The following is an 18324-nucleotide window of genomic DNA, read 5'->3' on the forward strand; positions in this document are numbered from 1 at the left end:
CCTCTGTGGCCCCAGCTCTAGTGCTGGCCTTGCCTGCTGCACCTGAGGCCCTTCGGTAAGCATCTGACATGGCAGAAGGAAGGGGAAGTGGATGTACATGACCCTGCTCACTCCTGGGAGTGGTGAGTAAGATGGCATGTTATACCATTTCAAGTTCTGGCCAACTCCTGAAGAAATCTGCATTCTAGGATGGCTAGGGACTCAAGACCAACCCACACCAGAAATGTAGCAGACATAATATATACTACAAGGGTACAATCTGCACAGGGTGAGCTCTTCAAATCTTCAGGAAGTCTGTATTAGAACTTCCTCAACAGCCACAATTACTCTGTTACTCCCTCTGCATTCTAAGTAGAGTAATCACTTCTTAAAGCAATGAATGAGCCCACCAAACTGCTAGGCATTACATCAGAGACTGTAGGAAAAAGCTGCAGTCTTATATCTTTATCTCCAACCTATTTCCACAGGCTTACCAGAATTATTTAACTATGTTTAGTTTAGTAATTTAACTTACGTCAAGTTCTTCTTTTGATTCTAACAGCCTTTCATGGTCTGCACAATCCACCAGAAATACAATGCCATTGATAGCAGGAAGGTAGTTTTTCCACACTCTTCGAGCTAACAAAAACAATCAGGAGTTAGATTTTATTTGTTGGTCAAATCTAGCAGATGGTTTGATGGAAGAGTTCAACAAGACACCAAGTGTAGCTATCCCTTAGTTGCTGCTACTTTACTATATACTCAAATTAATCTTTAATTCGATGGAACCAAAGAAGACCAAAGAAATTTCAGGCTTTCCCTGGCTATAGGCAAGTCAAATACTTTACTCTGCCCCAATTCTCCCATTTTAGAAGTAGTTAATATTTGCTACCAATGGAAAATGATGCATGTTAAGGTGTATGGCAAACTGCTACTATCCAAATCTAAAATAAAAGCAGTAAAAAAAAAAAGCAGTACTTACTTTTTGACATTTCTGTTATCTGGAGTCAGTGACAGAAGGAAATTAGTATCAGCTACAGGCTTGTTAAGATAAAATAATAAAAGCAAATTGCTTTTCTCATAAGAAAATAAGCTGAAAATAACTAAAAAAAACAGGGTACTTTTTCCCATAATACCTTTTTTTCAGAGGAGGGAGAAAAAAAAACGTTCTTGGGGTACCCCAGGGAAAATAACTTTCTTCTCCGACTTGAGTTTCAGGACATATCTTAAAACAATACATAAAGTCTCGAATCTATTGGATTCCAATATTCTCTAATCATGTTTCAGAAATTTATATATATTACAAACAATTATTATGTTTCATATGCAATTGCTTTTAGTAGCCACAACCACTTGAAATCTTCGATTATATGTCATACCAGGTTTTTAGAATGCCAATAAACTGTATTTAATTTGTTATGACTTAATATGTGACTATAGTAACTAAGAATATATGACTATACTTAGCACTACTAAGTATTTTGGGGGATATATAAAAAAGAAATAGGATTTTAGTTCAGCAAGTTTAGTAGAAGAGATAAGACAATCTTTTCAAACTTGTTCCAAACATGTACACAAATTCACTAAGCACTATGGAAGTACAGGTGAGAACACTCCCAGATGGAAGTGGTTTGCCAGGGTCGATAGCAGCACTTATACTGGGCTCTGCAGGGCTTACTTACGTGTAATGGCAATGGCATGAGCAAAAGCACAAAGGTGGGAGAATACCAAGAAGGTCTGGGTTGGTTGGAGTAAAGAGAATGGGAAGGGGAATAGTGGGAAATAAAGACTAGAAGAGTTAACTGGGACCAGATCATGGAGTTCCTAAATGCCAGGTCAATAAGTTTGGCCTTTAAGTTACAGGTAATGAGTGAGCCACTGAAGATTTCTTTACAGAAGAGTAACATGTTCAGAACTAAGATTAGGACAGTAAGTGAAAGGTGGATTAGAGCAGAGAAAAAATGGAGGCTAAATTTTACACATATGCTTTACCGCCAAAGCAATTCAGAATTAAGTAAATTTTTTTTTAAAAAAAGATTGATTGATTGATTGATTTCTCTATGCCCCCGCCCCAGTTGTCTGTTCTGTGTGTCTATTTGCTGCGTGTTCTCTGTCTGCTTCTGTTATTGTCAGCGGCACAGAAATCTGTTTCTTTTTGTTGCGTCATCTTGTTGTGTCAGCTCTCTGTGTTTGCAGTGCCATTCCTGGGCATTTCTTTCATGCTGGGCGGCTCTCCTTCCGGGGCGCACTCCTTGCGTGTGGGGTTCCCCTATGCTGGGACACCCCTGCATGGCATGGCACTCCTTGAGCACATCAGCACTGCGTGTGGGCCAGCTCCACACAGGTCTAGGAGGCCCGGGGTTTGAACCACAGACCTCCCATGTGGTAGACGGATGCCTTAACCACTGAGCCAAGTCCACTTCCCCAGAATTAAGTAAATTGACCAGAAAATCAACCTTTGTTTTTATCTGGGGGTAAATATTCCTAAATTTTAAGCTTACTCTGGCCTTGCTTGAAGAGAATGAGATTCCATGCACTGGAACATAATGGCTACATTTTTATTCAATTAAAATAAAACAAAATGACTATAAGAGTAATAGAATCTTACCTTGAACATGTCCACCCAGGTCAAAAGTTGTAAAAGTCATGCCAGCAATAGTCAGTTCTTCTGAAGCTAAATAACAATACAAAATATTTTTATAAAATGAATATCAGGAATCTATTCATGGCATATATTATTGCTTAGTATTTGATTGCCTTTAATTGCAAATAAGGTCAAATAAAATATTAAGAACTAATAAGAGAATGCTTTGTTGTAATTAAACATATCCTAATTCTTAATGACAATATAATACAAGCAATGGTAATATTCAATTCTCATATTCATTAATTGCCATATATCCATCCAACATTTATTTTTCCTTCTCTATTCCTCCTGCTGAAAATGCTAATCTATTCAGATATTTGTTTAAATTCAAATGATTACTCCAATCTAATAGCTTTACATCTAATTTATCTTAAATGACCCAGATGAAATAATAATTTTCTCTCATGGTCACCAAATTTCCCAGGTGACAGTTTTTAATGACAAACACAATTGCAATTCAAAACGATGGCCATTAGTTCTTCAAATACTTTTTCTAATCCCCCCATTCCACCCCACTTCTCCTTGAGACTCCACTTACAGGTTTGCTAGACTGTTTGATATTGTCCCTCAGGTCACAGAGGCTCTGTTTTTTTTTCAGTCATTTTTCTCTCTGTGCTTCATTTTGTACCATTTATATTGCCATGACTTAAGTTCACTAGTCTTTCCTTCTGCAGAACTGGTACCATCTAATTCGCTATTAACCCCAACAGGCAAAATATTCATTTCAGATATTGTACTTTTATCTATGTAGGTTCCATTCGGTTCTATGTCTTCCATTTCTCTCATTATGTTCATGTTTTCCTTTAAATTCTTCAGCATATTCATAACAGCTGTTTTAATGCCCTTATCTGCTAATTCCATCATCTTTGTCCCTTTTTTGTTTTTCCTTATTTTTTTTAGTTACCAGGGCTGGGGTTGAACCTGGGATATCCATATATGAGAAGCCAGCCTTCAACCACTGAGCCACTTTGGCTCCCCTGAATTGGTTTTTTCATTTGTTTGTTTTTGATGTTTTTTTGGAGGCACTGGGAACTGAACCTGGGACTTCCATGTGGGAAGCAGGAGCTCAACTGCTTGAGACACATCCAGTTTGTTTTTTTAAATTATTTTTGCAAGTACTCTATATGTTTGAAATTATTTCAAAATAAAAAGTTTTTTAAAAATCTGTATATAGATTGCTAGCTGAATGAATAATATAATCTGTGTTCAAAGTCATTGTTCATAAGAAAAAAACAATGCTTGGATAAGGCTAGCAAACTTCTCTATGGTTATAAGCTCCCAATACACTTCAAACTTTAACATTAACACCCTTCACAGTGATCTCTTACCCCTTCCCAGGCAATTCCCAGAAGCAATCACTGATTGGAATTCTATCACCATAGGTTACTTTTGCCTATTCCAGAATTTCATTTAAATGGCATCATATGGTTTATAATTTTGTTATGCCCAGTTTCTTCTATGCAGTATAATACGGTTGAATAGATCAGTAGTTTGTTCCTCTTGTCTACTGAGTAGAATTCCATTCTATCCATTCTTTTTCTTTTATTTTTTAAAGATTTATTTATTTATCCTCTCCCCCTCCCCGCCCCCACTGTCGTTTTGCTCTCTGTGTTAATTCACTGTGTATTCTTCTCTGTCTGCTTGTATTCTCATTAGGTGGCTCCAGGAAATGATCCTGGGACCTTCCAGAGTAGGAAAGCTGTGATCATTTTCTTGCGCCACCTCAGCTCCCTGAATTGCTGTTCCCAGATGCTGCATCTCTTATTATCTCTTCTCTGTTTCTTTTTGTTGCGTCATCTTGCTGCACCAGCTCTCTGCATGGGCCAGCACTCCTGCACAAGGGCAGCACTCCTGCATGGGGCAGTACTCTGTGCAGGCCAGCACTTCACACAGGTCAGCACTCTGTGTGAGCCAGCTTGCCACATGGACCAGCTTGCCTTCACCAGGAAGCCCTGGGCATTGAACCCTGGACCTTCTATATGGTAGAGATGGGAGCCCGATTGCTTGAGTCATATCCGCTTCCCTACCTATTCTCTTTTTGATGAACATATGGGCTGCTTCTAGTTTTTGATATTACAAGTAAGTTAGTATAATACTTTTTTAAAAAAAGATTTATTTATTTCTCTCCCCTTCCCCCTCCCACGCCGGTTGTCTGTTCTCTGTGTCTATTTGCTGTGTCTTCTTTGTCTGCTTCTGTTGTTGTCAGCAGCACGGGAATCTGTGTTTCTTTTTGCTGCATCATATTATTGTGTCATTTCTCCGTGTGGGCAGCGCCATTCTTGGGCAGGCTGCACTTTCTTTCACGCTGGATGGTTCTCCTTACGGGGTGCACTCCTTGCGCGTGGGGCTCCCCTACGCGGCACGGCACTCCTTGCGCCCATCAGCCCTGTGTGTGGGCCAGCTCCACATGGGTCAAGGAAGCCTGGGGTTTGAACCGCGGACCTCCCATGTGATAGACAGACGCCCTAACCACTGGGCCAAGTCCGCTGCCCAGTATAATACTCTTGTACAAAGCTTTTCGTGATCCTATGTTTTCATTTCTCCTGGAGAAGTACCTCAAAATAGTAATACCAGATCACAGGGTAGGTATATGTTATCTTTTTCACATGTGCTTTTCTTTTTTAAGATACCGGGACCCAGGATTGAACCTGGGACCTTGTTATGGGGAAAGCTAGCGCTCAACCACTGAGCCACATCAGCTTTCCACATGTGCTTTTGATTAACTTAAAATAGAAGCTGATTTTGATTATTGAAAATAGAAGCATGAGCTGCAGGAAGGTTAAGACATCTTTTTTGTGTCAGTGCTATATTCCCCCAGTGCCTAGAGCAATGCCCGATATAAAGTAGGTGCTCAATACAAATTTGATGTATAAATGAAGGAGAGCAACATCAAAAAATTTAAAAATGACCTATACCTAATATAAGACTACTCTGTAGTTTCTGCCACTTCTGCAGTTTTTGCAGACAATTTTATATACTCAATTTCATCATGATCATTTTTTTCTTTAACAGTATTGTTCTTGTATCAGAATCTTATTTGCCAAGTCCCACTCTCTTTTAATAAAAAGATTTATCAATTTTATGAAATCTTCCTTTTTTAACCTAACAGTTCTATAGATAAAATTATATCCATTTTGTTTGTTTTGTTTTATTCTGTTCTCCTTTGTTCTTTGAACGTTTACAGAACTAAATAGTATAGTATTATCTAGGTTTTGGTCCAGTTCTAAATTTTTATACTCATTATTTTAAGGCCACACTCATTACTTCTCAATTAACCCATGGATTACTTGTCTTTAAATTCTGTGTCGACCTTTACTCATAATCTTTTTGCCAGTAATAGAATGGTCACAGGTGTTTATAATGTTAGGCTTTTATTTTTAATAATGTTATCATTTTAATAATAACTGCACTTTCTCAGGCATTACCCATTATATAATCTTATATAAAGATGGTATAAGAGATTTTTAAAAAATTATTCATGTCTTTCAGGTGGTCTTTCTAAAGAAAGCATAGTAAATTAATTTTTTAATTTGTTTTAAAACTTTCTACAGTGTATCAATACATGCCTGTTTTCTGGAATAATTCTCTGATCTTTATAGTAAATACTGAAGTTGTTAGAACTAGAAAAATAGTAAGTGGTTAATAACCTGTTGAGAGATACCAGCAAAGTATGAGAATATGATCTGTTCACTTAGTAAAAGAATAATACTTTCAAAATTTGAAAGAAATTCACGTTATATAAACACAGTAATAGCAGTAATAGTGACTACTGATAGCCTTAGCAATATCTTGTTTGAAAGACCTCAATCATGTCACAATCCCTGAGACAACAACTCTTTAATTCCTCTAGCTGGAAAAGGAAGTACTAACTGAAAGAAAAAAAGGTATCAATATACTATCAAGATCTAAATATACTCTCTGGAAGTAAGGTCACCTATTATTTACTATACTCTCTTAAGAACAGATCAAATCACCTGATCAAAATTTACCAACACACACACACACACACACAGACTTTTGGTTAGTGCTATGAATCTGTATCACCTTGGAAGTACTATATTGGGTAGGGGGATATACTTACTAGGATGTAACGTTGGGACATGTTGTCCAAGTCTGTCATCTTTTAGCATGTGCAGCAGTGTTGTTTTTCCCGCATTATCCAATCCAAGAAATACCAATTTACCAGTTTTCTTATATAATCCTGCAGAATAAGTGCTATGATGGGTCAAAGTGATATCTGACACAGATTATCCAAAAAAAATGACTTTAAATAAAAGTCTAAAATAATATTTAGTCTAGTAAAGCAGAAACGTTTCCTAACTACTTTAGTTTTTTGATAAAGAAATAGCCAATTATCTCTTGGACTTTTGATTTGAAATTTTTTATTTTGTCCAGGAAAAAAGTTTGGGTTTCTAAACCTATTTTTATTTATTTATTTATTTTTATTTATTTCTCTCCCCTTCCTGCCCCACCCCCACCTTCGTTGTCTGCTCTTTTGTGTGCATTCACTATGTGTTCCTCTGTGTCCGCTTGCATTCTCGGCAACACCAGGAATCTGTCTCTTTTTGTTGTGTCATCTTGCTGTGTCAGCTCTCCGTGTGTGCAGCACCACTCGTAGGCAAGCTGCACTTCTTTATGCAGGGCGGCTCTCCTTGCGGGGTCACTCTTTGCGCATGGGGCTCCCCTACGTGGGGGACACCCCTGCATGGCACGGCACTCCTTGCTAGCGGCAGCACTGTGCGTGGGCCAGCTCACCACATGGACCAGGAGGCCCTGGGTTCGAACGCTGCTCCTATATGGTAGGTGGACGCTGTATCAGTTGAGCCACATCTGCTTCCCTCTATACCTATTTTCAACTTTAAAAGAACTATTTAAAATCTATTCACAATTTAGGACTTCAAATAATTATAAAATAAAATTTTGCCCCAGTCAATAGAATGTGTGTGTGTTGTCTAAAATATCTGCAATGCAAAAATGCCAATTACTTTGACAATTTAGGAATAAATACCTGTGCCCTCTACTAGAGAAACATGAATAAAGTATTTAATGTCACATATTTATGAACCCAGACTGAAGGAAAAATTATAGAAGAGATTTTTCGATGATGAAAATAAATTAAGTATTTCTGACAATAAAAACTAGCTAAGGAAAGAAAAAAAAACCCTAGGGTAAGATTTTTTCAAGCAAAATGTTAAGCAGTTCATTCTCAAATTTCCCTGAGAGTAAGGTTAAACTATCATCACAGGACTGCATAATATTAAGCAACAACAAAAAAACAAACAAGCAGATAATTTCAGAAGTATCAACCAAGGATAGATGGACAGACAGACAGGGGGAAAAGGCAGCACGAACAATTTATAGTAGATTGTCATTTAACTGCTAAATTTGATAGTGACTTTGTCTAAACTCATGGAATTACATGAAGAGGACTTGTCTTATTTTTTGCTATATCTACATACAGCTTCTAGAACAGTGCCAGGCACATAGTAGGAGCTCAAAAAATATTTACTCAATCAATAAATGAACTTTCCAAGACCCTAGGCAATTCTACTTTCAAGTCATCCATTTTCTTTTTTTTTTTAAGATTTATTTTTTATTTCTTTCTTTCCCCTTCCCCCCTGCCCCCACCTGCTCTCTGTGTCCATTCGCTGTGTGTTCTTCCATGTCCTCTTGTATTCTTGTCAGAAGCACCGGGAATCTGTGTCTCTTTTTTGTTTTTTAATTTCTCTCCCCTTCACCCCCCAACCCCCTGTTGTCTGTTCTCTGTGTCCATTTGCTGCATGTTCTTCTTTGTCCGCTTCTGTTGTTGTCAGAGGCATGGGAATCTGTTTCTTTTTGTTGCATCATCTTGTGTGTCAGCTCTCCGTGTGTGCAGTGCCATTCCTGGGCAGGCTGCACTTTCTTTCACGCTGGGCGGCTCTCCTTACGGGGCACACTCCTTATGTGAGGGGCTCCCCTATGCGGGGACACCCCTGCGTGGCACGGCACTCCTTGCGCACATCAGCACTGCGTGCATGGGCCAGCTCCACACGGGTCAAGGAGGCCCGGGGTTTGAACCGCAGACCTCTCATGTGGTAGGCAGACGCCCTATCCACTGGGCCAAGTCTGCTTCCCTAAACTTTAATCTTACAGATTATGGGCTAGACTAATTTCTTACTTTGTGGCAGGTACTGCTAAGCACCTGTATACATTATTTCATTTAATCCTTAAAATAACTGTTGAAGTAGGCAGTTATTCTCCTGTTTACAGAGGAGAAAACTGAGCCTCACAGTTTACCTGCTCAAGTGCTGAACTCAAATTTGAGATTTGAATCTACGTCTGATTCCAAATCTTTGGCTTGTCTCTCTTTCTCTACACTGTTTCCTACTGTTTTCCCTATTAACCTTGTTGTTACTTGTGATGTGATTATTCTGTCTTTTTCAACACATATCACATTGGTTTATTTTTCTGTAAACTGAGTTACAGATCCCAGCCTGCTGCAACACAAAATCACAGTACAATAAAGTTTAAAACCCCCATTTCTGAAGCAATTATTGCAAAAGATATGTGACAAAATATTTCAGTATGATAAAAAAATGTAAGGATTCTCTTGGAGGTGGTATAGAGAAATCTGACGTTTGATCTGTAATAGAGGAATGGCATAAAGTAGTGTATGAAATTTTCTATTTAAAAAATTGTTCTTTTAAAAATTGAGGTTCATCTAACAAAAACACAGTGACAAAATTAATCATATACTTTTATCCTTTAATATAGAATACTCAAAACAAAACTTCTTTTTCCAAACAAAATTAACTTCCTTGGTTAAGATTATGTTTTTGGAAGAAGAAATATTTATGTAGAGATACAGTTCCATGAGATCTGTTGTAGCCAAGCTGGAATTATGCTGACCACTGTGTAAGCACATGAAATGTTCCCCTGTACACCAGTTTACAAGATGGTGATTATAAGGAGACTAATCTTGGGGGAAAATTTAAAAATCAGGAGACCAGAAAAATTTCAAATATTTTCAAAATAGCAAATTTGCAATAGCAAAGTCATGTATATTCCAGTTTAAAATTTAATCAGGAGAGCAAATGCAGCTCAGGTGCTTGAATGCCTGCTTCCCATATACAAGGCCCTGGCTCAGATCCCTGGTACCTCTTAAAAACAAACAAATGAAAAAACCAACTCTCATTGGGGAGTGGATGAGCTCAGTGGTTGAGCACCTGCTTCCCATGTATGAGGTCCTGGATTCAATGCCCGGTACCTCCTAAAAAAAAAAAAATTAAAAGTTTGTTTCAACCAAAAAAATGTAGCAAGTCAAGGGTTTCAATAAAAGAATGAGAAGTTAAGGCAAAAATAAAACCCACGAGGGAAACAGATGTGGCCCAACCAACCGGGCTCCTATCTACTATATAGAAGGTCCAGGGTTTGATGTCCAGGGCCTCCTGGTGAGGGCAAGCTGGCCCATGCAGTGGGCTAGGCCACATGGAGTGCTGGCCCATGTGGGAATGAGGCCCTACGTAGGAGTGCCGGCCGAAGCAGAAAGCTGGCATAGCAAGATGATGCAACAAGAGACACAGAGGAGAGAAAATAAGACGTATCAGAACAGGGGAGCTAAGGTGGCACAAGAGAGTAATCACCTCTCTCCCACTCCAGAAGGTCCCGGGATCAGTTCCTTGAGCCACCTAATGAGAATACGAGCAGACACAGAACACAGCAAATGGACACAGAGAGCAGACAATGGGAGGAACAGGGGAATGGGAGGCGGGGGGAGCGGCAGGGAGAAATAAGAAAAAAAAAAGAAAGAAAATAAAACCCATGAGAGAGCAAAGTCACTAGTCAGGATTGCTGGATAAAAAAGCCTTATTTATGGTGTAAAAGGTACTTTATGGGAAACGGACTTTGGCCCAGTGGTTAGGGCGTCCGTCTACCATATGGGAGGTCCGCGGTTCAAACCCCGGGCCTCCTTGACCCATGTGGAGCTGGCCCATGCGCAGTGCTGATGCGCGCAAGGAGTGCCGTGCCACGCAGGGGTGTCCCCCGTGTAAGGGAGCCCCACGCGCAAGGAGTGCACCCCTGAGGAAAGCCGCCCAGCGTGAAAAGAAGAGTGCAGCCTGCCCAGGAATGGCGCCGCCCACACTTCCCGTGCCGCTGACGACAGCAGAAGCGGACAAAGAAACAAGACGCAGCAAATAGACACCAAGAACAGACAACCAGGGGAGGGGGGGAAATTAAATAAATAAATAAATCTTAAAAAAAAAAAAAAAAAAAAAAAAGGTACTTTATGAAATGTGCATTTTTATAACAATAAAAATAATAACATTCCTTTGAGGATTAAATGAGATATCACATGTAAAATACTTTAGGAAACTGGCTAACATGGTGGCTATTCCTGTTAGTGATATTTCTAACAACCATTTTAAGAGGTAGGGATTATTATTGCCTTTGCAGATATGGAAACTAAGGCTAAGGTAGAAAGTAATTTGTCCAATGGTATATAATGTATAGGGCATGCAGTGAGTAATTGGACATGGGTCTATATAATTTTAAGTTCCACGTTATTTTTTTTTTTATGATAAAATATACATAACATAAAACTTACCATTTTGACTATTTTTAAGTGTACAATTCAGTGGTATTAAGTACATTCACAACGTTGTATAACCATCACCACTATCAATTTCCAGAACTTTTTGTCATCCTCAAAATACCCATATTTTAATTACTAAGCTATTTATGTAGAGACTCTACATAAAGGCTGTTATATAAATAAGATTAAATGGGATAACTATAGAGTCAACATTACCTAAAAACTGTAGCACACTGCTGAAACCACTGTAAATCCAGTCAAATATGAAGGACATATCCAAATCTTATAGGGTCTAGGAAAAAAAAAAGAGTTTCGAATTTAGTAGTCAACATTAAACACTGAGTGAAAATTATCCTATAAGAACCTTGCTACAAAGAGTTAAACACTCTAATCCAGACTGGTCTAACCTGATTTACAGCGATGCATAAAAACAAAATGTGACCACACTCACCAGGTTGGCTACTTTTAAAAATCGGAAAACACAAGTGGAGGATGTGGAGAAATTTGAACTCTCCTGCATAGCTATTAAGAATGTAAAATAGTGTAGCCACTGTGGAATACAGTTTGGTGATTCCTTAAAAAGTTAAATATAGAATTACCATTTGAACCAGCAATTTTACTTGCAGGAATATAACCCAAAGAAGTGAAAGCAGAGTCTCAATCAAATACCTGTACACCAGTGTTCACAGCAGCACTATTCACAATAGCCAGAAGGCGAAAACAACCCAAGTGACCACTGACAGATGAATGGATAAACAAAATGTGGTATATGCATAAAATGTAAAACTATTCAGCCATAAAAAGGAATGAAGTTCTGATATATGCTTATATTTGTCAGCCAAAGGGGTGTGATACAAAAATACCAGAAGCCTGTTGGTTTTTATAAAAGGTATTTATTTGGGGTAGGACCTTACAGATACTAGGTCATAAAGCATAGGTTACTTCCCTCACCAAAGTCTATTTCCATATGTAGGAGCAAGATGGCTTCCGACATCTGCGAGGTTTCAACCTTCCTGGGTTTCTCCCTTCCAGGATCTTGCTCCTCTCTTCCCAGGGCTTGCTTCTTCCTGGGCTCAGGGTTCTTCTCTTCTTGGGACTTGCTTCTCTTTCCTCTGTGGGCTTACTTCCCAGGGCTCCAGCTTAAGGCTTCAGCATCAAACTCCAACATCAAAACCCTCAACTCTGTCCTTTGCCATGCCTTTTATCCTAATGATATGGTCCAATCAAAGCCCTAATCAGAACTTAGTCATGCCCAAGAACAGACCAGATTACAAACATAATCCAATATCTATTTTTGGAATTCATAACCATATTAAACTGCTACAATGCTATACCATGGATGGACCTTGGGAACGTTTTGCTAACTGAAATAAGCCAGATATCAAAGGACAATTATTGTATGATTCCACTTACAAGAAATATTTAGAATAAGCAAGCTCACAGAGACAGAAGAGGTTACCAGGGGCTGTGGGGAGGGAGAATGGGGAGTTACTGCTTATAGGATAAAGAGTCCTGTTTTGGGTTTCATATTTTGTAATGAAAGGGTAAAAAATGAAATGGTAGCACAACAATGCCAATGTAGTTAATGCCACTGTACACTTAAAAATGGTTAAAATGGTAAATTTTATGCTATACACACACACACAATAAAACAAAACAAAACGCCATTAAAATACCAACTAGAGACCATTCTTTGTCCATCAAAGTGGCAAAGAAGAAAAATAATTATAACAGAAAGGATATGGTAAAAGAGGCATTGTTGGTAGCAGTATAAATCAGTACAAATCTTTTTCAGAACCAATTTGGAAGTACTGTATTTGTTGATTTTCCCTAAGAATTTTTTTAGAAATCACTCTAAATATGTACAAGTTTTAATGTGTAAAGATGTGTAACAATAGTGTTATTTGAGGAAAAGTTTGGAAATCATTTATGCTCAATAATAAGTTAAATTATAGTATATATGGCCTGTGAATTATTATACAAACATTAGAAATATTTACCAAAACATTGTTGGGAGGGGAAGAGAGGGAAGAGGGAAAGAGAGCAATAGAAAAAAAAGAGGAAGGAAGGTTATATATAGTAAGAGTTTCCAAGTCTAATTATACCTGTGTGGAATAAAAACTATTTTTCTATTTCTTTTGGTCTTTTATAGTGGTTGTTGCCAGGTGGTTAAGCTTCTGTAAAGTTATCTGTAAAGTAAGGAATTTGGCATTCAAAAAGGTCTGGCCTTTGTCCTGGCTCCTGGAGGATAACCTCTACATCCTTAGAGTAGTAGAAGTGTCTTAGTTATTCATAGTGGGCCCAGGACCACACCTGATAGTTTATATTAAAAAGATTCCAGTTGACCTGGGCCAGTCAAACCAGAAGTCTTAGGGATGAGGTTGGCTATACCAGAAAGGCCAACGAGGGATTAGAGGGTTAGGACTTTGAGCCACTGTTATTAACTCCCCCTGGGGAGTGGATGGAGACTGGAGATCAATGACTGGGCACTGATTTGATCATTTGTGCCTAGGTATTGAAATTCCACTGAAAACTCTGGACAATGAAGTTTGCGTGAGATTCCCCAACTGGTAATACATAATGATGTGCCAAGAGGGTGATGTGTCCCTCCTCCATGAGAAATGGACACAGAAGCTTTTCATTTGGAGACTGTCCAGGACCTCTCTCTCATCTCTTCTTTTGGCTGGTCCTGATCTGTATCCTTTTGCTATAATAAAACTGTAATCGGAAGTATAGCACTTTCTTGAGTTATTTGAGATATTCTAGTGAATTATTGAAACTGAGGGGTTGGTAGGAACCCCTAAATTTGTAGAAGGTGACCCAATTGGTCAAAAGTTAGGGTCACCCTAGGAACCCCCTAACTTGCAGCTAGTGTCTTAAGTAAGAACAGTCTTGTGGAAAACTAGGCCCTTAACCTGACCTACCCCAGTATTTATAATCAGAAGTAGACTTTTCACATTTTCTGTATTCTTCAAATTTTAATATTAATGTTAAAAAATCTTTTATCTCATGGTGGAAAATGCAGATTACAGTAAAATTAAGCATTTACTTGACATATGCCTTTAAAAACTAATTGGAGTAAAATGGAAAGTAAGAGGGAGAAAAGTCTCTTAGAAAAAGAAAGATGACACATATAAAAATATTCTTTCAACAAAGGAACCCAGGCCCCAAACTTAGCCTGAGTCAAAAAGGGTTTTTATATATCTTTGACACTCTTTAGACAAAATATGGCACACAGTACTGCTTTCTTCAAGGATCTCTCACTAAAGCTTGACAACATGGACCCACCAAACTCAGAAGATAAGATATCAAGAGACCATATCATCTTGACGAGAGACAAAAGAGAAAATGAGCCTACCTAACCACTTTCCTGTTTGTCTGAGACCTGGCAATACCTCCCGCAAGATTCCTTGGATCATGGAAATAGTCTCTCCCTATCACTTTCCCCTTAAATAGCATGAGCAGATTTTTGTTACTGCAACAAGTAGATTCCTAAGACAAAGTGACTGGTAAAATTATGAATAGTTTCATGTGTCAGCATTATAAGAACGAAAACCAAGACAGCAACATACACACACACACACACACACAGAATCGAACACCTTGAAAGTTCCTGTTTTAATTCAGGTTGAAAATTAAATCATTTTCTACCATTATCAGTACAGAAATTGACACTGGGAGTCAGATAAATAGCTTATCTTTCCTGGATATTTTCAGGTGTGAAATAGGTGTTTCAAAGAGAATCACATTAACCTTTGGTGTTGAGATATTTTATTCAATTTATATTTCCTGAGCTTGTATTATGTCCAAGGTCCTAGAAAGACACCATAGGGATAGAAAGACTGATGATAAACATGGCTCTTTTCCTCAAAAACTTTATTAATGTAATTTAGAGTGATAAATTAGATAGAAGTGAAAAACAACAACAACAAAGTACCAAAACTGAGTAGTGGCAAAAACTTACCCTACAGGGTTTTAAGACTTCTGAGAGTAAAAGTCAATTAGTGCTGATAATGAAACAGGAGCCAGACTTAAACAATTCATTAGGGTAATTTCAATCATTTGGATGTCATTCTTGCTACCTTAGGACATTAGAATCAATAGTGAACCAATTTAATAACAAAAAGTAAACAAAAACAGTAGCTACCATTTACTGAACCCCTTTGAGCATTTTGGTGCAGCAGTTAAGAGTAGGAGCTCTGGAGCCAGGACTCCAGGTTTTACCACATACTGTTTAAGTAAGTTACTTAAGTAGCTACTTGAGGTGGTGGTTGTGAAGATTAAATAACTTTGTAAGTGCAAAGTACTTAGTATCTGGCATAGAGTAAGCACTTAATTATTTCCTCCACTGTATGACCCACAGTACTAGGCACCTTACACATATGATCACTAAACATCCCAACAACCTTTCAAAGTAAATATATTATTGTTCTTGTTTTACAAAACAAAACTGAGGTTAAAATGCCTAAACCTCAACTATTAACAATTGGCACATTTAAGTTTCAAGCCTGGGTCTTTTGATTTCCATGTCTAAGCCCTTACATTACATTGGCTCTCTAAAGTGTAAAAACAATTTAAAATACAAAAAAGCTGTTTAAATGAATACCATTTTCTAATTACTCTAACTCAAGTCTCTTGAAATGTAATTCCTTCCTCTCCCTTACATCCCATATCCAGTTATTCTCCAAATCTATCAGTTTCTAGCTGTGAGGTCTCACGCTTTCTTTGGTTTCCGTAAGAACCAACTAGTCAAAAACCTTATTGGCACATTCCAAAACTACCCTCTTAACCTCAAAATTTGTCTCTACCCACCTTGTACACTGCGTCCAGAGTAGCCTCACCAAAATGTCATCCTGGACTTGACTATCTCCTGGTTCATATCTCCTAGTTTGCAGGAAAAAGTTTCCATTTACATGTTATCCCAATGTAATTTTTTTTTAAGATTTTTTTTTTCTCTCCCCGCCCCCCCAGTTGTCTGCTCTCTGTGTCCATTCGCTGTATGTTCTTCTGTGACCGCTTCTATCCTTATCAGCGGCACTGGGAATCTGTGTTTTTTCTGTTGCATCATCTTGTTGTGCCAGCTCTCCATGTGTGCGGCACCATTCTTGGGCAGGCTGCACTTTCTTTCATGCTGGGTGGCTCTCCTTACTGGGTGCACTCCTTGCGTGTGGGGCTCCCCTACACGAGGGACACCCCTGTGTGGCACAGCACTACTTGCACGCATCAGCACTGCGCAAGGGCCAGCTCCACACTGGTCAAGGAGGCCCTGGGTTTGAACCGTGGACCTCCCATGTGGTAGGCAGATGCTCTATCCATTGGGCCAAGTCCGCTTCCTCCCAATGTAATTCTTAATAATACTTCCTTTCACTCTCAAAAGGGTCCTGATTTAGGTGATAAATCATATGTCCACCCTAGATAATGCGGATGGACAGAAACACTGGAGGAAGTATTCTTCCACTATCTGCCTCTTAGTTACCCTTCTAAGTTTAACACATATTACCTTCCTACTTATAGATTTCCCTGGGTCAAAAAAAAACACTTGCCATTCACTGAGGGTGAAACCTTAAAACCTGTGCCCATTTCCCTTCCACCATCTCTGCCTGAAATCCTTCTGCCTCAAGCATCAGCCAAAAAGCTGTGGAAGAAATGAACTCACACTAAGATGGTATTTAAGGGACAGATGGGGTGGAAGAGTCAATAAAACTCAAGAAAGGCAAAGAGGAGAAGTAGAAGATACAGTGGCAAAGGTGGAAAGAAGTTAGCCACATTAAATAAGCTGCTGAGAGGTCACAAGCTGGCTTTGGTGATAAGGAGACAAGGAGAAAAGCAGCCTGCAATGGAGCAGTGGTGCAGGAGAACCTGTGGCCAGTGTTTAAGAGTAGAGCAGAGCCTATCTCCACAATTCATTAACTCTGTGACCCTGAACAAATCCCAAGTTTCTTCTGTAAAATCTCTCAGGGTATTGTGAAGATTAAATGAGAAAAAAATGCACAGAGTTAGTATTTGATATCTGATTGCTGTTATTATCGAGAAGTGAATGGGGTGGAAGGTTAATATGTAGAGATAGTGAAGAGAGATTCCTATTTTAAAATGTTTGAAATTGAAGAGGGAAATTAGATTTTCTTACAGAAGAGTGGGGTAAGGTGGGTGCATAAGTATGTTGATAAACTGAAGGGAAGGAACTAGTGGAAAGGGAGAGGTTAAAGATGAAAAGAGAAAGACAGGGAAGGAATTAACCAAAGAGAAGGTACAAGGTCTCAAGAGGAGCCTAGAATGAGAGTAAAGCAGGAGGGCCAGGAAACGTGAAGTTATAGTGAAGGTGGTAGGACTCTTGAATCTAAAAGTAAAGAAGGGGCATAGAAAAATCTTGAGGAACAGAGTGAAGATTAGAATAGATGCTGTGGGGAATAAATCAAGTGAAAGATTGTTAAAAAGAATCACAGGCTCTGTTGGAATTGAAAAACAAACATTTACAGTAGTGCCAATCTGCCCCAATACAGCAGGAATGCTCAGCTCTAGAGAACATGGAAGGGCTAGAATTAACGACTTCCAGGATAAGAACTAAAAAAGGAGAAGATGGATAGTTGAAAGTACTGCCAAGAAGGGCTAAAGTGATGTGATCCAGAAGCAGGCTAAGTGGGTAAAGCATGAAGGTAGGTAGTGTGGGGAATGGGGGGGTGGGGGGGTTAGATGGCAATGAAAAGCAGGCTTCTCACAGAAGAGAACTGGGAGAATAGGGAAAGTCTTTAAATGAAAAGGCTGATGTAGATGTAGTAAAAGGGTGAAAAAGAAGGAAGATGGCCCAGAAGCATGTCCAAGTAGAGGAGAATGGGGGTTCAAAATTTCAAGAAAGGATTAAGTCTCTGTAGTGGCAAGCACCAACATCTGCTCTCTGGCATGATCAAGTGAAGAGAACTAGAGGTGAAATATGTGTGAACTCGGGCTATATGGCACATTGCCCACACTGATCTAGAAGAATCAACTAGAAGAATGGAGGACATTACTATAGAAAGCAAAGCTATAGAAAGCAAGCTTGTGAATGAAGTGGCAAAGTCCTCTCTGAAGTGGCAAAGTAACTCTTGGTAGGTAGCAGCCAGGAGGACTGATGAAGGTAGAATAGGGTGAG

General features: G+C 38.9%; 1 protein-coding gene across 1 annotated transcript in view; it reads right to left on the reverse strand.

The window, feature by feature from the left end:
* SAR1B (secretion associated Ras related GTPase 1B) overlaps nucleotides 1-18324 on the reverse strand; it is a 30557-nt gene that overhangs the window by 7370 nt on the left and 4863 nt on the right. Inside the window, exons 2-5 of the mRNA XM_004475899.4 lie at nucleotides 11415-11490; nucleotides 6708-6827; nucleotides 2588-2653; nucleotides 515-618 (exon numbers count right to left, since the gene is read on the reverse strand). Coding sequence (XP_004475956.1) covers nucleotides 515-618; nucleotides 2588-2653; nucleotides 6708-6827; nucleotides 11415-11472 — 348 coding nt within the window. The 5' untranslated portion in view covers nucleotides 11473-11490. The remainder of the gene's footprint in view (nucleotides 1-514; nucleotides 619-2587; nucleotides 2654-6707; nucleotides 6828-11414; nucleotides 11491-18324) is intronic.

Source organism: Dasypus novemcinctus, chromosome 2 (assembly GCF_030445035.2).
Source record: "Dasypus novemcinctus isolate mDasNov1 chromosome 2, mDasNov1.1.hap2, whole genome shotgun sequence".
In the NCBI taxonomy this organism is placed as follows: Eukaryota; Metazoa; Chordata; class Mammalia; order Cingulata; family Dasypodidae; genus Dasypus; species Dasypus novemcinctus.